The 27,181-nt window shown below is 35.6% G+C and overlaps 1 protein-coding gene across 3 annotated transcripts; it reads right to left on the bottom strand.

Moving 5' to 3' along the window:
- Positions 1-885: 885 nt before the first annotated feature.
- On the bottom strand, positions 886-26,235 carry LOC139738955 (transmembrane protein 163a-like). Of its 3 annotated transcripts, none has more exons than XM_071649572.1 (11): positions 25,945-26,235; positions 22,837-23,038; positions 21,416-21,471; positions 20,103-20,303; positions 16,639-16,755; positions 15,819-15,862; positions 12,838-12,932; positions 5,822-5,918; positions 3,889-4,000; positions 2,129-2,270; positions 886-1,194 (listed from the first exon to the last, which is right to left on the bottom strand). In XM_071649572.1, the coding sequence occupies exons 4-11, from the start codon at positions 20,257-20,259 to the stop codon at positions 1,122-1,124; spliced, it is 837 nt and encodes a 278-aa protein (XP_071505673.1). In that variant the 5' UTR covers positions 20,260-20,303; positions 21,416-21,471; positions 22,837-23,038; positions 25,945-26,235; the 3' UTR covers positions 886-1,121. The 3 variants fall into 3 exon arrangements, with proteins under 3 accessions (XP_071505673.1, XP_071505672.1, XP_071505674.1); XM_071649571.1 differs by having other exon boundaries at positions 20,103-20,306; XM_071649573.1 differs by lacking the exons at positions 22,837-23,038; positions 25,945-26,235 and having other exon boundaries at positions 20,103-20,306; positions 21,416-21,566.
- Positions 26,236-27,181: the final 946 nt, after the last annotated feature.

The raw sequence follows: 27,181 nt of genomic DNA on the forward strand, positions 1-27,181 counted from the left end.
GTCTTAAAAGTGTTTGGTCATTGCATTTTTAAAACTATATACATGCAAGCAAAATGGGAAGACTTGAAGACTTTGTTCGCAAAAACCGACAAGTCCATATTTGCCAAATGGAGATATTTGCGATTAAAGGTCAAGAAAAATAAAGAGAATAATAAGAAAATTTGTGCTTCTTTTGGCCATAACTTCAAAAATATACCTTTATATATAGTGACTAAAATATCATTTAAAAGGTATTATTTTGTACTTTATGATAGAGACCGTAACTCAAAATCTTCAAAAATGGACTTCTTGGTTTTTGCAAACAAACTCTTCACTTGTATCTGCCTACATCTCTACTTTACTTCTGAATCCCTCATATGCTAAGATGCTACAAATTATTAACTTCATGGACAATAGTCTCAGTGGAAGAGCTGGACAGTTACGTTTGTAACTTCACTGGTGGTAAACCATTTGACATGCATGCGATTAGGCTTGCATCTTTGCAACATATATTTTGGGGGTATGGATATTCATTAACAGCTTTGGTAGTATACCTGCTCACAGGTATGCAGTACATGCTCATGCTGATTTGATTTACAGGAGAACAAGTTGCAAAAGTTCAGGCAGCTTGTGACCAGATAACAGCACACTCAATTATATAATAGATACCAGCTGACATGGCTGTTACAGAACTGTTCTCTAGACTTTACAAAAAATACAACTGATACTGTAATTGAGGAATTTTCGCATGCATTTTAATTTCGCGAGTTTTGCGAGAGCCAAGATTTGCAGAATTAAAATGCACGCAAAAGTTCTTGTCTACACTATATGCATTGAATATTACGGGCAACTCGCGAAAATTTCATGCCACGAAAAAGGCCGTCAGCTCCAATTCGCGAAAATTTCGTGCCGCGAAAATGACTATCTCGTTTTACTGTAGTACAATTGGCACGGGATATGGGAAGAAGACAGTGGGGTTGTCATGGCAACTGGGTCCACAATATAAAGATTAATTGCTCCAGATGGTTTGTTGATGATACCAATAGAGAAGTGGAAGACATTTCATTGATGGGTGCATCACCATTACGGCAGGACACTTTTCTTCTTCGATCTTTTACAGCCCCTTGTCAAGGATGCTCCTCTCATTTTGCCGGTCTCAGACAGTCAATGAGGGCGCCCTTCATGTCTGCATATTGCAACACGTCGACAAGCAGCCTATCAAAATGAAACAGGGTGGACAAAAGGGATCCAGACATCAGCAAGAATTTGGATGGACAGTGTAATTATGGGAAGACGGGGGGGGGGGGGGGGGGGGGGGTAGACTGTAAATTGTGAACCATCCTATATGAAGACTATGGAATATGCGATTATTCTTTTCTTTCTTTCTTTTGACCAAACCAGTGGCACATTTACAAATTATTCAATACATCCCCATCTACAAATAATTTTGACTGGATCGCTGTTTTGAAGTTACATTATGTGTTAGACTTTGAAACTGTTTTTTTATTGTTGCGTACATGACCAATGGGAAACTGTGACTTGATATGACATTATCAACTCACTCATTTGCATATGGAAAGCCCTGTCTGAGAACTGTTTTGCAAAAATAAGCTTATCTTCAACTTTTCATAACTTTTTTCTTTGTTGTCCAATGCAAGTAACGTTTCAATTACAAATTGTCTGTGCCATTTTTTTTCTCGAAATCACATTATTTCTGGTTCAGAATTGTACTTTAAAGGTCCTGTTTACCTTTGGGAGCAGTGATTTTAAAAAAATGTTCAAGATATCACATTTGATGCATATACATGTACATGTATGTGTAGGTCAGTTTTATCGCAAAACATCCTACCATATAAAAATTTTGCAAAAAAGCCTAAAATATAATAAGATATCACCATTTTTCTCAATAAACCATAACTGTAGATGGTTTTCAATAGTCAGGAAACATTTTTATTATAACTGTTGCTTACATTTTCTATATCTAACAACATTTAACATCGATTATACTGATTGAATTGTTTACATTGGTTTCTATTCCTATAGTGTATCTTACATTTTAGAATTATTTTGAAGCACTAATGCTGAGGTGTTGTTTTATCTGCAAATGGTGAATTATGCCTTTAAGACTCTACATAATCATAGTGCATACTTGATGCCGTAGAAGCAGAGCAGGAGACCAACGATGAGGCCAATGACTTCATCCAAATACCAGACGGACGGTTGTTCACTGATGACAATGCTACTAATAAGCATGCTTAGAGTCGTGATGGCTCCAGCGAGGGAGCTGTAACCTGAAGGGGCAAAGCAAAGCTGTAACCATGCCAACCGTGCAATATTTTTTTTTCTTTGAACTTTTAGTCTGTAAACATATATTTTAACATTCAGTATGATGCTTGTCATGGTACTTTAATGTGCATGTAAACTACAGCTATTTTTTTTTTTTTTTTGTAAATGGAAAAAATTCCAGTCAAATCATTTTATACCAAGTCTTGATGTAATCTTTCAGACATGATTCCATAAGTAATCGAACAGATCTGTGAATACATATTTATTACATGATGTATATGGGTATCACACTCTTGATACATGATTAATTGTAAGAATGAGACATCATGCTCAGCTAAGTTCACAGACACAAAATGTTGAATATAATCTAAAAGTTATCATTTTAGTACTTGTACAAGTGTCTTCTTCATATCAAAGAAACAACTTTAATTTGTGTAAAATGCTTGCAATTGATTGCCAAGTACAATGTACATGGGTAATTCCATGAAGTTGGGGCAGTGTCCATGTAGCATAGTGATATTTGAAAAATACATTTCAGCATAACTCAATATTAATTATACTATACATTTATTGTTTGTAGGCTTTACATTTGCATTGAGGCCACACATTTTCCTGGAAATGTGCCATTCAGACTCAATTTTGAAAAAACAATATGCAACGGTGTCCTGTAGCATCGTGACGTGTCCATGTAGCATTGTGATATTTTAAAATTTGGTCCTAAGAGACAAATTATGGCAATTAGCTTGACCAAAATTTGATGCAATATGCATATTTACTAGATTAGTCAGATAGTTAAATATCTCAAATTTCCTGCACACAGTTTTAATCTTAAAAGAAAATTACAAAATGTATCACGATGCTACGCGGTGTCCTTTTTTGTGACATTTGGTGGACACCGCGTAGCATAGTGACACATTGTGTAATTTTCTTGTAAAAGTAAAACTGTGGAAAAGAGAGTTAAGATATTCAGCTATCTGACTAATCTAGTAATTATGCATATTATATCAAATTTTGGTCAAGCTAATTGCATTAATTTGTCTTTTAGGACCAGATTTTAACTATCACGATGCTACATGGACACGTCGCGATGCTACAGGACACCGTTACATTTTTAAAAAATAACTTCATCAAAATTGAGTCTGAATGGCACAAAATTTCCAGGAAAATGTATGGTCTCAATACAAATGTAAAGCCTATAAAGAATATATGTATAGCATAATTAGTATTGAGTTATGCCGAAATGTCACACTTTGTGCCCCAACTTCACGGAATTACCCTCATGTACCATATATCTCTTTAATATTCTGCAGTTGTTGTTTTTTTGTTGGTTTTTTTTATTTGATGTGGCTGACATACAAGGAAGCAATAATATCAAATGTATTGTGAAATGAGTCAATATAGAAATATTTCTGGAGCACAATATATGTATAAATATGTATTTTTCTCATTTTGGTAAAAGGCTCTATCCATTACAAAAATACATGTAGATTCATGTACATTTTGTTTTGATATGAAATTAATAAACACTGCCGCTTGCTCTCAATTGTAATTATGATATTGGAATTGCTTTCGGTTTATTTGTTCGTTCGTCCCCCCCCCCCCTCTCTGTCTCTCTGAACTTACCATCTGAAAGAATACTTTTGCTGTCTAGTTTACGAGCGATGATAAACTTTGATACAGCCAGAAGAATGCAGATTGTCATGCTGATGCCAGCAAGCAGAATAAGCCAAAAACCCTGCAGTCAGAAGTTTGAAGAAGAAATGTTAATGGAATTACATAATTTCTTACAATGTACAGTATGTCCCCCCAAAAAATTACAATCAGATTTTCACATTGATAACACCCAATATGATTAAATTGTCGAAATGCTACTTCAGAGTCTTAGAATATGACATTTTAGCTCTATTTTACAGAAAACCCCATTCGATTTGGTTAAGCAGTCACAGAGAAATGTGGATTGTTGTAAAGCATGTCATGAGTCTGATTCTTCCAAGTTTAGCATTTTGATGCTCTTGTGTGTGAATACAATAGACGAACTTGGAGGGAAGAGATTCCCGACATCCTCTACAAAATTCCTCATTTCTCTTTGATCACTGAAGCAAATCGAATGGGGTTTTCTGTAAGATGTGGGCAATGAGTTATAGTTTCTTACCCTGAATTTGTATTTAGATTGATTCAATATTTTAAAGATATCATTGCTGAGGGTCCCATTGTAATTTTTTTGGGGGACATACGGTACACTTACTCCATCACCTAGTCAGAATTTTAAGAAGACATCTCAACAGAAGTGTACATGGTTTCTTACATACGGCTGTAACTCTTGCTCAGATCACCTATGAACTGATCATAGAATTATTCTATGTAGCGATCACGAGACAAACAGCATCAACGACACTGAATAGAAACTGAACAGCTCTCAAATGTGATTAACTTTTAGAATATTGTCCTCCGCCACTCTCCACACACAAAAGTCTATTGCATGACTTGTAGCACGCGTTTGTGAAATCAATATTTAGAACACATAGATCAGAATGCCAAAACAATTGGGTTCCTCTTCACGGTCACTATCATCCAGAGAAACAATTCAGTGGCAGGGAAAACAAGAATTATAAGAGCCTGAATTAAATCACAAATTTATCTACCCAAGATGTAGATGTGTTAAGCCGTTCCCTTTAATACAAACTCACAATAATCATACCACAGACTTTGTGAAGGACCTACTCAATATCCATTTCCACAAAACTCTGAGGATGTTAGCACTTGGCGCTAGTTTCAAGAGCATTAGATGAAAGTGTATATCCTTGAGATATGGTATGTATTACTATTAAATTTTATATCACACCACACTAACCTTCTTATAACATAAAACACTATCACCCTTCTAGGATTAATTCTGATAAATTGAAGTTTGGTCCTTCATCATTATTCACTTACAAATTGTATAATAGCTTGCTATTGGAATCATGATCATCACTGCACATCTTGATATGCGTGCAGGCCTACTAACTGAGCAGCTGAAGTTCAGACATTAAATCAAATTCAATGAGCACCCTTCCAAGGCTGATATGGACACTATACAAGAAGTCATCAGCATCAGCATCATCATCTTCCTAAAACTTGACCTTGATTCAAAATTCAACTGACTCTGGTATAGTAATGCCTAGGTCTTTTCTCATTATCAATATAAAAGTCATGCAAAACTGACTAATAACATCTTAAAGGCAGGCTTCTAATTGAATGAAACAAAAATGAATGCAATTTTCAATGACACACAACTAACCTTGTAGCCACCAAAATTGTATGTACGTGTATCACAGTCTCCACCTTTGTTTTTCAAATTGTGGTTTGAAATGGATGCTCACATCAAATTCTGGGAAAGACTTGCGAAGATGGGAAAAGGACATCTGTTATGAAAACTTGCTGGAAATATGATTATTGCTTGCATAAGAACATGCAAAGATGGTCATGTTTTCAATTAGACTTTCTGGATAATTGAAGTAAAAATTAAACACTTTGCTTTTGCATATTCTCCCCATCATCTTCCTGCTATACTTACATTACTTGTCTCCGTAGAAGATATAAGATCTGGGATGGATCTGGCAAATATTGATATTGCAGCAATCACAAACAGAGCCCCAAGAAAGAGCAGTGCACTGTAAAAGGGAGAATGGAGGTGGCACACAAAATGTTGCTTTTACTTTTCATCATCTGGATTTTAGAATTATCTTTTATGTTGAGTCAAATAATAAATCAAAGTGGGGAAAAAGCCTTTACTGCAGGGTGAATCGTATCATGAAGAGAATACAAAGGAATAAAAAAAAAGACGAAGAAAAGTTAATGATCAAAGAAAGAAATGTACATATGAGGTAATGCTTCATGGTAAAAAGAGCTACAGTCTGTACACATATATTATCTGTCCAGCACTCAAAATTGCAGTAAACACAATAATGCAAAATGGCGGTTTTATGTGCAGTATTTTTAAACTTTTAGAGTATGCACAAGTGCACGCTGACAACTTTAAAATTCAGCCCGGCCTGAAAAGAAAAAGAACCAAAAGCAAAAAAAGGAAAGAAATAGTAAAAGAATGAGAAATAAAAAAAAAATATGAAATGCTTTCAACAAGAGATATTCATCTCCAAATCGCAAAATATAACCTACTACTACATGTACAACAGTGTGTTTTGAAATTACAAACAAATCTCAACAATTATCTAAATATGGGTTATAAAGCACACTCTGGGATTCTTAGAAGCCCTTGCTGTTGGTGAGACAACACATGCAGCGACAAATATAGTTTTATGGTGCATCTCACATGTCAGGTTAGATCTATTCAGGGAACAGTGAGTGAATTTAAGAAGGTGGTTTCACTTTCATTAAAGGTTGCTGCGAGCTTTTGGCACATGCCAATGAATGGCATCATGCGCAAAAGCATTCTCTTGAAGTATATCATATTATGCTGGTACATTGTATATCTTATGATGTAGGGCATATCTTTTGTTTTCTTCTTTTCAGGTGCAACGTTTATTGCACTCTTGTGTAAACAACGAAAAGTGTAGTCATGGGTCACTGGAGGCATGCGTGATATCAGAGCACGATAGATGTGTGCAAATGATGAAGCAACAACTCTTCCGGAAAGAAGAAAATAAGTCAGAACAATGCAGGTACTTTCTGTCCAATTATATAATAGCAGCCAACAGGTACAAAGTGGCACACATTTCACCACTTGATCAGAGCACACATGTACAAAAATTGTACGTAAGCATTCTTTAAACGCAGACCAGCAGCAGCATATTGGTGATTATAAAAAAAAAGGGAAAACAAAACCCAAAGAGAAATGTGGATTGAGGAAAATCAGCAACATTAGTAGAACACATCAGTGAAAGTTTGAGGAAAATCGGACAATCGATGCAAAAGTTATGAATTTTTAAAGTTTTGGTGTTGGAACCACTGGATGAGGAGACTACTGGAGGTTATGACATAAGTATGTGTGGACAACGATATAAAGAAAATATAAAGGGAATCCTACAAAAAATTCATTTTTCAAGAAAATCACTTATTCCATTAACTTGATACTGCAAGGGTAGTAATCATTCCCCCTGCTTTCTGAAAACACTTATTCAAGTGCTCCTTCATTATGCAAGAAAAGTGAAAGCAAGTTGAATTTTCTTTATATTTTCTTTGATTGTTATCCACGCATGATGTAATAAACTCAAGTAGTCTCCTCATCCGGCGGTTCCAACAAGAAAACTTTAAAAAATTCATAACTTTTGCATCGATTATCCAATTTTTCTCAAACTTTCACTGATGTGTTCTACTATACGTTGCTGCTTTCACCCAATACACATTTCTCTTGGGTTTAGGTTTCCTCTTAGTGATAAATTTGCTTTTGTTGTTGAAATAATGACAACATACTGTCGATGAAGCAGATTTCATGCTGATTAGTAGTACTTTTTATACACATCTACAGTTATGACAGGAAATTTTTTGTCAAAGGTATGCAGCGTACACTAGTGCCCCAATCATAATCAAAAATATTTGCCAACTATTCCAACAAGGAGCCCGTAGAACATACCTTGTTTCGACTGCTAGTAGCGTATTGGTATCAACCATTTCTTTCTTTTTGTACATTTTGTAAATTGGCAACATGCTATAACATCTATTGGTTGTAGGAAACTCTGCAATAATAAGCATGTTTTTTTTTTTGGGGGGGGGGTAGGGGGTAGAATGGTCACAGGACATGGCTGACAGAGCACATTTTTTTTTTTAATTCAAAGACTGGTAGTAATTTATTGGTAAGTGTATTAATAATGCCAGGTTGAATATTCAACAGATACATTGAAAGCTTTTTGGCATTTGGTGATAATGTACATGGTTGCTTTTCTCTTAATAGTGTACCCTCACTGGCCGCACCTTGTCCAGCAATGCAAATTGGAGTGCTTTCTTAATCAATGGGCCAAGATGTCCGGAAACTAATCGTCAATGAATAGAGATTACCTTAATACTCTTAATTTCCATTGTGTCATTATGGCATTCCTGTTGGAATGAGGCACATAGCCACACATGAGTAGGCTTGATATAAGCCTCTATGACTGGATGAATTACTGATGAATGCTGAAAAAAAAAAAAACAACTGTTAGCTAGATAAGCTACTCTACTAGTGACTGGGCATATAAAAAGTTAAAAGTGGAATGGAACCTGAATAATACATTTGAATTGTGTAAATTGGCAAAGGGCAAAAAAATCAATTGAAAAGCTACACATTTTTACAGTTTCGGTGCAGCCATAATTGCTGGATGCAAAGACTATTCAGTCACATTATGTACAATGATAGAAAAAAAATATAAAGATAGTTCCACAAAACTTCATTCTTAATGAAAAATATGCACCCCTTGACTTTTTACTAACACATGCACTCCATGTTTATAGGTAACATTGTTCCCCCTGCTTCCTGAAAGCAGTAGTACCATGTTAACGGGCTCTTTCATTATGATAGAACAGTTAAAATTTATTTTGAATTTTCCATATTTTCTTTGCTTCATCATACATACATACGTCATGTCGGAAACAGTTGTAATCTTCTCATCCCGCAATGACTCTACTATGGCAAAACTTTCAAAAAAGGCTAAACATTTGAATGGATTGTCTATTTCCTTCAAACTTTGCTAAATGTTTTCTATCAATGTAGGACACATTCCCTCTTTTCAGATATACTAGTATCTGGGTCTAGTTTTTCCTTTAGTGGGTGAGGTGCATACTGCTGGGTAATAAATCAAGTGACGCACGTATATCAACACACAACATAGATGCTGGCTTTCCTTTATGGAGAAGATCATGTTAAGATTTTTCTTTGTATTTTTCTTTTTCTCTTTCTCTTTCAGATCCAAGTCCTTACTTACTACTTAACTTTTAAAAAAAAAAATTGAGCCAATCATAAAACTATCAATTTTTCACAATCATGTACATGGAATCACTGGGCTTTGGCATTTTCTGACATGTTTGGTTTATCTCTGAGGACAGCTACGAAAAAGAAAAGACGGTGGTCTGTCTTTACTGACATTGCAATGGTGCTAATTTTGACTTCAATGTCAATGCCACACCTGCACTCTAGTAGTTTCAGGGCAGCTACGCGTAGTAAGAAAATGGTTTACAGCATTACCATGGGAAAAGTCAGCATAACAATCCCTCTGTTGTTGTACATTGCTACAAAGTTTTATATCCTTTTTTTCATTCATTTTATAGAGCACCACAGGGTGAGATTCAGCACATGCATACTTGTAGGCCCTAAACTTCACTTTCTAGAGGGTGCTGTAAATTCTTTCCAATATTCAGATATACAATGTAGGTTAGGAGTGTCCATTTGAAGAGTTTGTTCGCAAAAACCGATAAGTCCATTTTTGAAGATTTTGAAGTACGGTTTCTGTCATAAAGTACAAAATAATACCGTTTAAATGATATATTGGTCACTACATTTAAAGGTATATTTTTGAAGTTATGGTCAAAAGAAACAAAAATTTTTTTATCATTCTCCTTATTTTTCTTGACCTTTAATCGCAAATATCTCCATTTGGCAAATATGGACTTATCGGTTTTTGCGAACAAACTCTTCATTTGTATTGAGTTATATGTCATTTTAAAGCTTAAAGTCTGCTCTTCCAGAATTCACCCTAACTATTGAAATATCCATGTCTGGCAACCTTTTGTTGGTTTTGTGATGCAAGATCACGTGTGCAGTGTGTGAGACCATACCAGCATTAGAACATACCAGCTAGAGTCAAATGCATTTTCACGATGAGCTCAATCTTTACCGGCAGTGTCAGTACTCAGTACTGCTGTATGTAGACAATAAACAACGAAGCCACAGTGTATTGTGGCTTTACAAGTGTAGCAAGGCCAACATGATATTTGAACATCAATTCTATGCATATCGCCCTCTTAATTACATATGTCTGGTGTATGTGTGCTATGAATTACTATTGCATACCAGATCCATGCATCATCAAATGTACAACGTACCTGGTATGCCCTCCACAAATTACTCAAGTATAGGTTTACTGGTACTGATATCCGTGTGTGATTCAAGGCAGAGCTTGCACTTCATGTATCACATTACAAAACTAAAGTTGATGACTTGCAAAAATTTATGATACTGCATCTTTACGAGGTTAAAGGGAACGCAAACCCAAAGAGCAATGTGGATTAAGTGAAAGCAACAGCATTTATAATAGAACACATCAGTGAAAGTTTGAGGAAAATCGGACAATAGATTCAAAAGTTATGAATGTTTAAAGTTTTGGTGTTGGAACCGCTGGATGAGGAGACTACTAGAGGTTATGACGTATGAGTGGACAACAATACAAAGAAAACATAAAGGAAATTCCACAAAAAATTCACTTTTCTAGCATTATGAAAGAGCACTTGACTAACCGCTTTCAGAAAGCAGGGGGAATAATTGCCACCCTTAACATATGTCATTATAAAGTTGATGGAATTTTTATAATTTTCATGAAAATGAATTTTTGTGGAATTTTCTTTATATTTTCTTTATATTGTGGTCCACTCATATGTCATAACCTCTAGTAGTCTCCTCATCCAGGGGTTCCAACACCAAATTTTTAAAGATTCATAAAATTTGCATTGATTGTCCGATTTTCTTCGAACTTTCACTGATGTGTTCTACTAATGTTGCTACTTTCACTCAATCCATATTGCTCTTTGGGTTTGCCTTCCCTTTAAAGACACACTTTGAGAGACTGTACATGATCACCTTTGTTTCATAACAGAGAACGTGCACTTTTTTTTTAACTTTGACCCATGCCCCACAAAAGCTTGATGGGTGTTAATTGCATGAAGGCTATGTACAGTGTATGTGGCCTTCAGGATGTTTTTAGGAGAAGAAATAAATTCATGGGTACGGTTACACGTAAAGTCTGACAGGCAGCATACTTAAAAGTTATCATGTGACACCTACAAAAGCAGAAGAAGAAAAAAAAAATGCAGTGTCATCCAAGGGTGTGTATACTACACATTGACAATTTTTTCAATCTGCCAAAACTAGCATCAGTACGACATACAGGGGAAAAAATGTTTATTGTGCATCCAGTTTACACTAATAATCAAAACCAACATAAATAAACAAAAAAATTAAAAATGTTTGGAAATCACAGACAGAAACTGAGCACAAGAGATCACTGGAAAAAACAAAGCAAAACAAAAACAAAAAAACCTCTCCTGCTGATTAGCCATAAAGAAACTGTGCCATTTTCATAAATTTGTTTTTTATTATCATCAACATATGAATGGCTTGATATCAACTGCTTTAATAAGATATGTGCTTTGTGCATGAAATTACACCTATTTCATGAATCATCTAATGTCAAGAATGCACAATTGCGCTAAATACCGACATGATTTGTGCATTAAAAAAAAAAAAAAAATCACTCCCTCTAAAGAGTTAAGTTGATAAATTTTGTTTTATCATGGGCGTATTGAAGATTGCAATGGAGAAAAATGGGTTGGCACATACTAAGACAAAGTAAAAAGATTCATTCATACAAATTCCAGAAAGTTTGGGGCGATGTTTCTTTTTCCAAGATATCAATAGATTGTAGATATGCAAGAGAAGGTGCCATCAAGGAATTAACTGTAGCCTTTTTCACTCTCACCCAACTTCATCAGCTCAAAGATGGATTTCTGTTCATTGATTGTTCAAAACACACTACAGACTCTTTCAGGGGAAATTTCTATTTCAAGCCAGGTACCCTTAGAGGTTTTGTTTGTTGGTTTGTTTTTGTCTGCTCTGCCCAATTTGTTTTGATTACATTCAAATGTTCAGAAGAAGCTCGGAGCAAGATGAATGCTGTCCAAGGGCTGCTGCAGACTTATAATGTATGAGAGTCTTCCTTGGTTGAGTAAATGACTTTGACTCTGACCTTTGTAGCAGTCAAGAGTAGTAGCCCACTGGTTTATAAAATTATTAGGGTCACACTGAACAGAGTCGTAATATACCAAACATCTCAAGTATGAAACAACTTCACATAACTTCATAAGGGATATAATCACTTGTATTGTTTTCTGCCAAATCATTGTTTGATGTTACTCTTCGGTCTTTTATTTTGTATTCTGTCTTTTTTCTACAGCATACCCTTAGAGTAGTAAATACTAAAACAGTTCAGATACAAATGAAGAGTAATGTTCGCAAAAAACCGATAAGTCCATTTTTGAAGATTTTGATAGTACCATCTCTGTTATAAAGTACAAAATATACCTCTTAGATTATATATTGGTCACTACATATAAAGTTACATTTTTGAGGTTATGGTCAAAAGAAGCAAAAATTTTCTAATTATTCTCCTTATTTTTCTTGACCTTTAATCGCAAATATCTCCGTTTGGCAAATATGGACTTATCGGATTTTGCGAACAAACTCTTCAAATTTACTGTATGTATGATTGCTACTGATATCAAACAGTTTAATATAAAACATTACCTTTACATGTAAGTTATAATGCCTCTCACACTCTCTTGGGTGGAAATGTGATGATGATCTATCATACGTAGGCCATATATACTCACATTCTCTCTTTTTCTGGAGAGTGTACTGTTCCTACAGAGCCCATGAACCTCCAGAGAACCACGGCTGATGTTCCAACGTCAAGGAGGCAGTCAAACTGTGGTACATGTAGCATATAAATATATAGATAGTGTACAGTGTATTTGGCTATGACAATGCATTGGTAATTTAGATGATTGAATTTAACAAACATGACTTCTGCTCATAGCAATATGTTCCAAAATGTGTGTTTGTGTGTGTGTATGTGTGTGTGTGTGTGTGTGTGTGTGTGTGTGTGTGTGTATGTGTGTGTTGTGTGTGTGCATTTGTTTTTATTGTTTTGTTTTGTATTTTTTCTTCTATAGATGCCAACTGAATACATTAAATAGAGACTCTAAGCTGGCATTGAAGTGGACTTTTTGGGTCATTTTTTTTTAAGCGTATATTGCCTGACTTTCCACTTTTTCATTTTTTTTTAAATTCTCTTCAAGTACATCACACTGAATCAATGTCTCTAATGGAGGGTACAAGAAAAATCAGATTCAGCCTGAACTTTTGGTTTTTATAAGAAAACAGCTGAATGATGCAAATTGCAAAATTTTCCAGAAGAACAAAGGAAACTCCAAGTAGGACAAAGGTGACTTGAAAGCTAAATACTACCCTGACTGGGTACCAATTAAACTTTCTTCCTGTTTAAGCTGTTATTTGAGATTTCCGACATACAGTGTATAGATAAAGAATCTTTGACCTCATAAATGGATGTTAAGCACTGGGTTATCAACCAAACTATTTCATAAATTTGAAATTTACTGGCACACAAACTCAGTTTCCATCCTACAATAGTGTACATCACATAAAAATTTGCAAACTGCAATATATGCTGGTACAGTCTGGTTGTACATAAAGCAAAATCATTTTTTTTTTTTTGTTAATGCCGACATCATTATCATTTCTGGACCTTTTTTTTTTTAAGGTAATTTATAAGCATGTAGCTTTCCCATCTCCCATTAAATTCACTGACGAGATGAATGCTGGTAACATGTCTGTTTTTTTCAATCAAACTACCTCTACCTGCAATGATATCTAATGAGGACCTACATGCTTGAATTTCTTAGACATTCAACATTTTGTTGAATGTCATACATGTAGCTAATTTGATCATCTTTTAGAGATACAGACACATAAACACACTCACTAAATACTAAAATGAGTTGTGCAAATTCAATCCATCGAACTGAAGACAAACCCCTAGTATACTCTTGCAAGCATCTTTTTGAAATGTATATAGAGCAACAATAGCTCATCATCAACTGGTTAACTCTTTATGTGCCATGGTGGAAACCCCCTGTGTGCCATGATATTCTGAGACACGAAGGTAGTCACGCTTTGAGAAAGAATTCTGTTTTTCCAATTTGTATAACTTCTACAAATTTCTGTCAAGCTGGACATAATAGTGAGTAAAGTTAAAGAGCAATGCCAAACTTTGCTTCTACGTATATGCAATGTATAACAATTCTATTTTTCAATTTTTCTTTTGAATTACCAGTTGCTACATTACTGTAAAGGCATGACTTTTGCACACAAAATGTGACCCTGCACCTCAAAACAAAGAAAAAGTCGCCAGATATAAATTTTTAGTTAAGACCATATTCTGAAAGAGCAGACTTTAAGCTTTAAAATGATGTATAACTCAAATCAAATGGACTCTCCTAACCTATCTAAATATTGGAAAGAAAGCACAAACTCAGGAAAAGTGTGAACTGAGAAAAGAGGCTCTGAAGTACAGTGTATATTCAAGCGCTTAATCTTTATACCAAACCTTGCTGGCTGTGCGATGAATAGGACAAAAAACAGGAAGTAAACCACCAGAGTAACAACAATGAAGGGATGATCAAATTAAACTGAAATTAAGCATGCCTCATTAACACATTCTTTCCATAATTAATGCCAACTTTCAAAGCACTAGCACTATCCTTTCAAAAGTTATTAGAGTTGAAAGTGAAGAGTGTGGACAAGGTTTTTCAGAAATGGAAAAGGGATTCTAAAGACACACCTAATCACACTATTCTACCAAAAATGTTCGAGATAAACTGCTAAAAAAACACACTTTCCTGCCCGTTTTATGATACCAAATTTTAGCACAATGTAAAAGAAGACCCGCTCTTTCAGAAAATATGAAAAAAACAAGTTCGTCTAGGTTGACCCATTTCACTTATGTTCAGTCCTCACGCAAAATCAGTGTGTGCGACTTTATGTTCGTTTTGAGGTGCACGGTCACAAATAGTGATAGAAACTTAGAATGTACACGCAAATCTAGTTGGGAACACTGCTTGATAGTCAATCACCACATAGAATGCAAGCCGTATGTCAGAGGAACAAAAGCGCGAGAAACTGTTTGATTGTACCGCGGGATTAGCGATTTATCGATCGGTTTTGCCGGCTTTGTTTGTTGAGCAGAATATGCGAAGTTGGCACGCCGTTGACTGAGCCGAACGTGCGAACGTGGCACATAAAGAGTTAACAAGAAGATATCAAGTTAAGATTATGAGGAACTTTTTCAAATTATGCACTGGAACTTTTTGCCTGTATTTCATACTCATACATGTTGCAAATATCCCAAGGAGCTTTCTAGGGTGGGTTCTTCAGACATTGTAAAATTGAAGGATGAAATATTTAATATTTCATCCTTCAAATAGAAGGAGATGACCAAGCCACAAAAATCATACACAGTGACACCACACCACAACAATCAAACATAATACAGTAAAGCAGAAACTTTCATGCGACTAGTATTTCATACTGGGGCTGTTTTAGTCAACATTATGAATAGTTTACAATAATTTCAGTGGAATAATGCATTTCTGCACACATATGATCAGTTTCTCTGAAAGGCATTCATCTGTTCTCATTATTCATGCCAGTTCAGAAGAACACAAGCCTTGCAAAAATTATCACGCATTCACAATCACTTGCAGTTTTCTAGATAGTGCAATGGATTACATACCCCAAATCCAAATGCTGCCGAGCTGTTCGTAGAGCCAGAGACAACTGCAATGAAATCGTATGAACATCTCATTTATAGTTTTGCAGCACATCATCCTCTTGTAAGAAACATAATAGTTCTGAACTTGGTTATTCAACTTTCAAATAATGACTTGACAAATACACAAGCAAGCAAAGAATCAATAAAGTTGACTGTTTCAGCCACACAAATTTGCAATACCAATGACCTGCAATTATTTCACTAAATGTGCACTGCACCATACATATTGACAGGGTGGGGTATCATGCAAATGCAAGAGAGAAGAAAAGGACAATTAACACACACTTACAGTACCATGACAACAGAGATTATGGGGATTGAAAATCTCTGTGTACACCTGGTTTCATTTCAATGTCACTCTCAACTTCCTTATGTGCACATACAGCTGTAGACAATCACTTTGGCTTAATTTGATAATGATGATGAATAGCATTTATAGCACAATTTTGTACATGTACATGCACTTGTAGAATATTGAAAGGTGCCCAATTTTAAAAAGATTTTTACTAGCAGTCCCCCCCCCCCCCCCATGAACTTGATGACCTGAAGATTACCCCATCAGATGGGAAGTTCATCCAGGTATACAGTGACACAATAATGATCAGGGGGATTAATACATCTGTAGGTTTATGTTCTACTCCTTGACAGTAGCTCAGTTTCAAATGTGGTTGCCCATGTCTTGAGGTCTTCAAATGAAAAAAAAAAATACAAAAAGAACAACAACCAAACATCCCAGTTTTCCAACAAGGTAATTTCCTAATAATATCTTTTGAGAACCTACCAAAGCTGCATACTCCAATGATGAAGAGGCCAACAACAGAAATCCAGGAGACAGCCAGAGCGGCATTTCTCCATCGAGATGTTTCGCGCATGCTCATCTCCTCTTCTTCGAGTAAACCTGAGCAGCGAGGATCAAAGAAAGATAAAGATAGAGAGATCACAAGAAGAGAGAGAGGGGGTGGGGTTGAAAACACTGAGGATGCATTGACATTATATCAGATTGTACCACTAGAATATAATTCAAAGATTAATACAGATTACTAAACTTATGGTGGACATGATCATGATTTTCTTTCAAAACTACATAAAGAGATGATTATAAAAATACAAAAAGATAAAAGAAAAATCATGAGACATACACATCTATGAAGAGAAGGAGTGTTACCAAGAACCGATGACTACAAGTAGGAATTTAAGATATACAGTAAAAGAAAAGAGAACTAAAAAAAAGAAGCAAAAAACAAACAAACAAACAATAAACCACCACACATTATTCAACTTGTCAATTTGCCTTCATAATCATCACATTTCTCTCTCTTCTGGCTCATCCAAACTGTATTTCATTCATGGCAGTGTGAAAGATTAAAATGGAAGAATTAAGCAAAGAAAAAAAAAGGGGGACACTTTCCATCTAGGCTGTTTGCCCAGGTGTACTTGCATGCATGTGTGAGTGATTGTGTTTGATATTCTTTCTGATGACCTACCCTAACAGACATCTGCTTTTCTGTAGGTTCCCCCCCCCCACCATATTATCTTTAAATCCAATATGAATGTGACATACACTAGAATGACTTAGATCTGTTACAGCATATGTATCACAAAATATCACCTAAAATCTGAATACACAGAATGTTAAAATATTTGTTACTATCCATCATTTCTCAAGATGTGTGTTACAAATGTAGATGAAATGAATGAGTGAAAAGATGAAGAGGGATTTACACATTCTTTTTTTTTTAAATGTGTGTGTGCATTCTTTTCTCCATAATGCTTGCACTGCAGTGTATGTGGACTTCATTAATAAAATGCATAACAATGTTTTATGCACAATATTCACTTCTGAGAGCATACAATCAAAAACAAGGAGTCAGAATTGAATTCATAGAGAATGATATAAGAATTAATGTATACTTCACAATTGTCAAGGTTAATCTGCCAATGACATTGGTGGATTGATGTTAAATTGTCTATAATACTTTAAAGGTTCTGAGAAGACTAATACAAACTTTGTACAAAGCAGTTTGTTGAAAGCCTATATAAACCGTAGACCTACATGTTATGTTCATAATAGTCGATCGTGCAAACACTCATCTCAAACAAACAGTCCAAGTTTGGATTGCAATCGTTGGCATAAACAAGCCGTTTCAAACACAGGCATACTTCATATTTCCTCCCACAAAGTCACTTTTCCAAAGGCCATATTTGCTCTTTGTCATCTGGGCATGGAATTTCTAATGCAGCTGACTGGTGCATTTACTCTGTTCCAGCAATCTCAATTTGTATGTGCATGAAACATACAGCACAAAATTGAAATGTTCTCTAAACTACCTCCCCCAGATGCATTGATGGCCTTCACAGTGACAGACAACAGCTGTTCAGTTCCCATCAGACACATCACATTAATCTGTGAAATGTCATGCAACTTCACAAATCAAACAAATAAAAACATAATTGCCTGACTTCTTTACACCATCTCTTTATCACAAATACTGGAATTTCTTTTTCATCTATTTGCACTTCATATTTTCCAAGTAAACATGTTTGATGTGTATATTTATATATATATATAGCATCATGGCTTGGCTGCACCCAAAAGACTGCGAAATGGCTCTACTGTAAAAAAAACACCAAAAAAAACACAAAACAGTGAAAACTGAATGACTTCTGAAAGAAGTTTTCTGACATGCTTGTAAATTTACAGATCAGCAGTTGCAATCTTAACAAATTTAATTTGTAGGAGGAGAGACAAAGTGAAGAAACTTGCACCTGAATGACTTCTGTTTTTTCAAACAACATTATTGTGTGAGTGTGAGTGTGGGTTTATTTTATCACTGGTATTCTAAACATCTCAGGGAAAAAAAGCATTAGGCCCTATCCATCTCCATTTCAATTTGAATTTCCTATACTGATGTTCAAAAATTGATATGAGACTGTTCAATATTGCGCATAATTTTAATTTGTTTCTCCATGAGAATACATACAATGTAGTATGGCCTCGATGAATGTACACAACAATGTAGTACAATTCGTACACTGCACCTATTTAGCCTGCTAATTTAGCTTGAGTAGATAGGGACGTTAAGGCTAATGGTTCCAATGATGAAAGCGGAACTTGTGGTAAACTTTCAGGTACTAGCTGTAAAGAGGCAACTTTTCCTACTTCTTAATCACAATATTACCTCTTCCAATAATGTTAATGACAATATCACTATTTTTATTGACACACACTATACTGTACATTAAGTACAGCCAACACTATCCCTGACATTTAATACCTGCCAATACTTACACTGTCATTCATTACTATCACCATTACTATATACGCTATTAAACCATTTCCACCAACATTATTCCCACTGCTCCTACCACACTACCACCACTATTAAGTACTACATTTAGTTGTTAACACTATACTAATTAAATACCTTCACGAAACTACCACCCCCCAAGTTACAGTACAGAATTAGCATTCCAACAACCAACTGTTGACTGTAATGGGTATGATCATGAACGTCGCATCAAACAGGTTATACCACAGCCACAGCTAATTTGGGGCAAATTCAACATGAATCTTGCTTTTAAAAGTCAAATTAATGCATATTTTGGCATCACAACTAAGCAAATTGATTCACGAAGCCAAAATATAATGATTTTGATTTCTTTTATATTTGCATCTCACATTTCAAAGTGATACACCTTTCTTTCAGAATGTCACACACCCATCAGCTCTTGAAATGATGAGATTCTTGTGTTTAGCGACAAAAATGTCAATGGTTACTCAACTGTCTATGGAAACCAGTAGGCCAGTATATTTGACCATGCATCATACAATAGACAAAAATTCACACAAACTTGTGTGACAAACCAAATAAGAGAAACTGGTTGGCCTAGTTAATTTGAGGGTTTTTTTTTCATATTTTCTGAAAGAGCAAAATTCTTTTACACTATTGCGTGGTCTGAAAGTGATCGTACATCGTCCTTCATAATAACATTATTGCTCTGGACTGAACAGGAAAAATTTAGTAACTTAAACTAACAAAGCCTTACCTTCCCCCATGTCACAAATCAAAATAGGTGAAACTGGTTGACTTCATCAATTTTGAGTTTTTTCATATTTTCTGAAAGAGCAAATTCTTCTACACTATTGCGTGGTCTGACAGTGATCGTACATCGTCCTTCATAATATCATTATTGCTCTGGACTGAACAGGAAAAATGTAATAACTTAAAACTAATAAAGCCTTACCTTCCCCCATGTCACGGGTGCTTGGTGTTCCTCCGTTGGAATTTTTCTCACCAGAGTCAGCGCAGGAGGAGTAGTACTGGGGAACGCTGGAATTGGTGAACGGTATCTGTTCCAAACAGACCGCATCCTTGCTGGTAGCGTTATTATTGCTATTCATGATGACACAGTACAATTAGCTTTCACTCGGTCAGACAAGACGAGCTGCTGCAATGAAGAACAAAACACATGACATCATTTGCATAAATTCATTCATTCACTAGACAACATATTTTGTTTTTAAATCAGGGCAATGTTCATTCAATATGTCCTGGTTATCCCAAAAATACTCCAATACAGAGATACATTGCACCATGTGGGAAAGCAATCTGTTTATCATTGAGAAAGAATATACTATGTGTATGTACCTACTTTTGCTCTCTAGCATCAAAATGCTCTTTTTTTTAATATCACCTTGTAATCACTAATAAGGAAAATGTAAAGAAAATTCCACATTTTTTTTTTTTTTTGGGGGGGGGGGGAGGGGGGGAGGGGTTAAAAAGTACAAATGTACATCCAATTCCCTTGACTTGTTACTGACATGCTAAAGGGTGATATAATTCCCTTTACCTTTTGAGAGAAATTCAACTGCTCTTACAATATCCGATAAAAGTGTACAAATGCTAATTTTCTTTATATTTTTAATGTATGTGACATTACAAGCTGTAGTCTTCTCATCCAGCAATGGCAGCACTGAAAGATTTTTTAAAAAATGCATGACTTTGGCATAAATTTGTCAATTTTCCTCAAACTGTCACTGATGTGTCATACATGGAAACACCTCGACGGAAGAATTTCATAAATTTGAACTCTATTCTTATTCCACACAATCCGGATTATGCGGTACTTTGTGTAATTACACATTTATATCCTGCTCATCTGGAAGTATAATTTCATTATCAAAACAATTAATGACAGATAGACACTGGGCCTTATTTTATTGAGATTGCATGAGAAGTATTTTATGCACTAAAAATATCAATCTAGTAAAGACATGATGTAGAAAGATTTTTACATAATTTAGTTTATGAGAACAACATTCACCCACAATGCAGTAATTTTACACAATTCTGACAAATACACCTTGTATAAAAGCATAAAACAATCACAAATGAACAATTTTCTGAATTCTGAGATACTCATGTTATGAACCACATACTCGTACATTTTTGTATTTTGTATTTTATGTATAAATACAGATAAGACAATCAAGATGATTCAAAAACTTACATGAATTACGCATTTAATTGATGTGTATTTGGATTTTACAGACTCACCTTAATTTCTGAAGACTGTATGGACTTGGAGCCTTACACTGCAATCTTTTCCTGCCCTGCAAGTTCACAAAAACGATTATTGATGAAACATCATCAGATGAAATCAACTGAAACTAAACAGCTCAAAGACTGCCAGAGTATTTAAAACATCTGTTCCTCATTCACCACCTCTACACACTGGAACATGAGTGTGCGTGTTTTTGTGTGTGTTTGCGTGTGTACATTTCTGGCTACGAGTAGTTTGGCCTGATTTGGCACGCAAATAACATGCTGGCCCTGTCTAATTATTTTGAGTAAACACAGATGCCTGCGTCTGCCGACCTGGTAGGCAGAAGGCCAGGTGAAAGAATTCCCATGGAATACTGAGTGTTAGCGCATGGGTTAGAGTTACACAACATTTATAATTAGTCTATAGTTCTCCTTCTTCACTTGGCCATGAATTGACTAGACATGAATGGGAATATTTGAGGTGGTGAGTATACATTACGATGAAGGCAAAAGTTTCATAGGTAGCTATCTCCAAATTGACAGTGCATGAGCAAGGGCCGAAGTATGGTACCAAACTATCACAAATTTTATGAGTATTCGAAATATTCCCCTTAGTATTAAAACTGTTTTTAATAAAGGTCAATTTATGTGAGACCATGATATCTGTCTTGTTGAAATGGGACAATGATTTTGTGAATGGAAAAATTTCTTTTATCAACCTAAGCACTATAATAATAATCAAACGCATTTAGACCGGCACTCTACTGTCGTCCAAAAGACTATCACAACATGTTTTAAAAAGAAAAGATCTAAGTTTGTGTTTCAAGAGCATTTATGCTGATGGAAGAAAGGGTCTAGCTTTATCAAATTTCACAGATGTAAATTTTCTTATGCACTGAATGGCAAATCAAGGTCCATTCTAATATCAAATTGACAAAAACTTGTGAAAGTTCTGAAAAGGCAGACATACACATATCCTTGGGGAAACTGAAACAAAAAGTAAAAGAATACCAATGGCTGCATGGAAGCAGATACATGAAAATCATAATTACTCTAGGTGAGTTTAAAGTTACAAAACTCCACACAAAATGGACACAATAAAGGCAATAACTATTCTAAGCTTGGTAGGCAGTAAAGTGACCTTGTCCAAATGAAGAATACAAAAACTTCCACTTGTAAATAAGCCTGCAATTCAACACAGTAACTTTGTATAAAGAACAAAGCAAAACAAAACATAGAACTCTGCACTCACCTCTTTCACAAGAGGAATGATAAAAGTTGGTCTACGGAATAAATGAGCTAAACTACAAAGAAAAACAATGCTTTTCAAAACTTACTTGGCAATGCAAAGTGAATTATAAATTGCAGAAAAAAAGAAGAAAATGTCAATAAACTGAAAGTGATATAAATCTCTTTCAGCACTAATACTGTACCTTTAAAACAAGATTCTTCTCTCAGGAACAGTAGTCTTTAATAGCAGATGATTTTCTTCATGGAAGTCCAATGTTTATCCCAGCTCATTGCTGACTTTAAATTTGTACCACCCGCACACAAATCTTAAATGTAGAATGCAGTGTTCTCACAACAGCAGCACCGGTCACCACTTATGCAAGTCTCTGTATGTTCGCACAGGCCCTGACATAGACAGTGAAATAAGAATGCTGGAGTTATACTTAGGTATTACCGGTTAGATAAAATTAACCACAAACTGAAGCAGTGAAGGGCTCTCCATGAAATGACAAGAGCTTTCAACCAAAGGGTACCCTCACAAATGCTTGTGAGCTACCCTCACTTCTGGATCCATTCATAAAAGCATGCATGAAGATCAATGTAGAGGGTAGCCCGTTTTCAAAGTTACTTTGAGGATGCACGGTTGATACCGTGACATGTCTTTGGTTTGTTTTGTTTTTCTTGAGTTTTATGTGCCACGTTTGCTTGCCCGGCTCAGTTGACGGCGTGCCAATTAGTTTGCATAATTCTGCTCAAATGCACGAGCCCTATCACACCAATAGATACATATGTATACTCTGTAGTGTAAATTGCCAAATGCCACAGTACCATGGAAGTGTTTCTTAACCCGTCGAGGACGGACTGATTTCGCTACAACACGCATTTCCCATAGACACCTGCCCGAGTATACTCGGGACTCGTCCTCAATGGGTTAATATTCCATTGCTGTCACATGTATCTTGCTTTTTATTTGGTGATTGACTATCAAGCAATGCTCCCCTACTGGTTTTCAGGGCTGCCAACTCTCACGCATTGAGCGTGAGACTCACACATTTTGGTCTTTTCTCAAGTGCTCTAAAACTTTATTCTTTTTCATTTGCATGCATTTCTATTGATCTCACTCATTTTGACCCCTAAATTATAGCATTGGCCTATGGGAGTCTCATTCTCAACTAGTTTCCAGTGTTGGCAGCCCGGGGATTTGCAAGTAATTATTAAAGTTCCTGTCACTGTCTTTTGTGCAGAAGTCATGCCTCTACGATTATGTAGCTACAGGTCACTTGAAAGAAAGAAAAATCATGTGCAGATTTGTCATACAATTTACATAAAGCAAGCTTGACATTTTCTCTACAATTTGGTGCATTACATTTCCAGGGTAACACAAATCTATAAAAGTTACTACTAGTATATAGATTTGAAGAACAGAATGCTCTCTCAAAGCACGACTGCGTTACTGTTCCCAATCAGAATAATGTGGCACACTGGGAGTTTACACTATGGCACATAAAGAGTTAATAGAGTCAAGTTATTGCCTGCCGGGTAAAAACAAACAAACGAAGAAAAAACAACAACAAACAAACAAAAAATGTCACAAATAAAGATAGAGTTAATAGAGCCAAGTTATTGCCTGTGGTAAAAAAATTAAACAAAACAAAACAAAACAAACAAAACAAAACAAAACAAACAAAAAACAACAAACAAACAACAAATGTCACAAGTAAAAATATGGGGAGAAATGGAATCAAAGGTAGAAATTCACTAAATTATCCCTTCCTCAACAGATTAAAGGGTCCATGCAATCCAAATGTGTTTGACCTCTATTGATGCCTTTTAGTTCATACATTTTAATAACCAAATCAACACTTAATGAAAACATGCATTCATATTAAATATTGTACTTCTGCACCCTGTTAAGCCCCTTCTGTGGAAAAAAAAAAATCCTCCAGAACATCTTTATTCAATCATTCAATTCATTCATATTCTCACTGCACATAATGCTCCTGTAACACCCGAGCTGAGCAATACAAGTAGACACTGTTTGGTGGTATGTGCTAAACCATTCATTACTAGCGTGTACACTGCACTAATACCCACAAATGCAAAATGAAAATGTTTCTGAGAAATATTCGACATAGTAACCAATGAATGGTTAGGCAGATAGATGCATGTGTGCCTATTGTTCAGCTCAAGTCACATGAGGAGGATGTGCAGCGGGAATATGAATAAAGATACTCTAGAGGATTGTTGTTGTTACCTGCATTGTTGTTTTCAAGAGGTGAGGCTTAACAGCCCTAGTTCAAAAAAAAAAAAAATGATAAGAAAACATGATTAAAAATATATGATGGCTATGAAGTTCATGTATTTCAATAGTGATTTGCCTTTGTATAGACCAAAGGGCATCAATAGAAGTCAACATACATTTGGATTGCAGGACCTTTTAAGTGCTTAAAATGGCACAAGTTAATGTGTTTTGTATGAAGTGTACAAATGCTCTGTTCAATTATATCTGTCTCACTCAAATATTTCTACAACAACATTTTCAATATCAGGAAGTGAATACAATATCTTGTCCAGTCATCACACTGTCATGTATAGACCAAAGGGTGTCAATAGAAGTCAACATACCGGTACATTCGGATTGCAGGGACCTTTAAGTGTTTAAAATGGCACAAGTTGATGTGATTTGTATTAAATGTACAAATGCTCTGTTCAAGATCTGTCTAATAAACCCAAATACAACTGTACAGTACTTCTAAAACAACATTTTCAATCTAAAGAAGTGAATACAAATCTTGTCCAGTCATCACACTGTCATGTAGGCTTATGGTGGCTACATTTGTGGAGATATGAAATTCTGTTTTGAGAAATCTTCACTAATTGACCTGGTCAAAAGAAGGAAAAAAAAAAGATTACATTAGAAGTTACCGAGTGCATGCAAACAAGTCATACACAATAAACTGCAAACAACAAACTACAAACAATATGTCTCTGGTAGTCTCAATCTTGCCATTCTTCTTCATTTACTAGTATATCTTCTTCTTTTTTTTTTTTGGGGGGGGGGGGGGGGAGGAGACAAATTCTCTAAACTTCACACGATTAAGAAATGGGATTTAATCATCTCTACATAATGAGTGCCTGTATCAGACCCATTTACATGTACCAGAAAAGGACCACGGTACAAAAACCACAACAATAGAAAGAAGCAAGAAACACAAGAAGAAAATGAAAATGATTTCAGCAGCAACCACAATCCAGCATTGGTCACACTTGATACATAAACGGTATGTAAACAACACAGCGTGAGAACTTACCTAGATAGACGAGGGCAGCAGTATTGACCGTCCTAAAGAAAGCTCGGAGTGTGCAATAATGACAGGACTTTAGTTCTGGCACAGACTTGTATAAGATGTTCATCCTTTGTTCCAGTATGGATTTTTGGCTTTCTGTTGTGACTGAGAAAAAGCAAGATCGGCAGAGTAAAAAAGCAATACAGTGTATGTAGCGCATGCCCCGAGGCTATCAAGAACAACTCCCAGGAAGCTACTGTAGAGGACTAGTGGCCTAGAATAGGAACTTAGACTGGTAGTGGTACTGGTACTGGTACTAATTTGGTCTGCCAAGAGAATATTTATATCCGCTGGATAACACTTGATACTGGTACATAAGGACAAGGTTGCATTCATTGGCATTGTCAAAATGTGTTATGAAATGAAAGAAGGGTAAAAAACATTGAATATAATTACTTATTGCAACAACCTTCTTGAACAAGGGGTTCTTGATTTATTGTAAGAAAAAGAATTTCTGTCGTATGATCTTCTAAACTTGGACTGGTCGGCTGACTGGTACCTTTTTTTATTCGCATGGTCAGGTCAGGAACTATTTATGTCTATACATGTAGATATTCACCTCCAGTCAGGATACTGGTACCTGTAGACAAGTGTTGCATTCAATTGCACTGTCTAAATGTGTAAAAATAAATGATGGGCAAAGGGTATCCATGTGGTGTTACAATCTTGCTTGAGGGATAAATTGTTGCTACTTTTAAAACTTTGTATACAAATGCTCCCTTGGGAACTTGCTTATATCCTGACCTCAGTAGCCACTACATACAAAGTGTATGTTTGTATGTTGTACAAGATCCACATGAATATTGGCTGCAATGACAGCCTACAGGGAAAAAAAAAAGGGGGGGGGGGAGTAAAGATTGTGACCCCCAGTGTAGGGCCTTTTAAGCATACTATTAAAAGAAAAACAAATAGAAAATCAATTCCAAAGATGTTTTGACATTTCAAATACAGCACTGTATCAGCCACCTTTCCATGCATTTAATTGCTGGGAATTTCACTGAAAATGAGTAGCGGTACAGAATTAGCAATATGACATTCTTTACTTTCTTTCTGTTCTCTTTTGTTTGCTTGCCAGGTAAAGTAGCAGGCAGTAGGACTATGTGTGATCCACGATTAAAGAAAAAAAATGAAAAATCAGGGTCATGTTCCCTCTATTAAAAGCAACACAAATAAGTCATTATGGCAGTTATAAAATAGGCTT

Source organism: Diadema antillarum, unplaced genomic scaffold, assembly GCF_040938485.1.
Source record: "Diadema antillarum isolate AM-2024a unplaced genomic scaffold, OU_Dant_1.0 seq00000776_RagTag, whole genome shotgun sequence".
Classification (NCBI taxonomy): Eukaryota; Metazoa; Echinodermata; class Echinoidea; order Diadematoida; family Diadematidae; genus Diadema; species Diadema antillarum.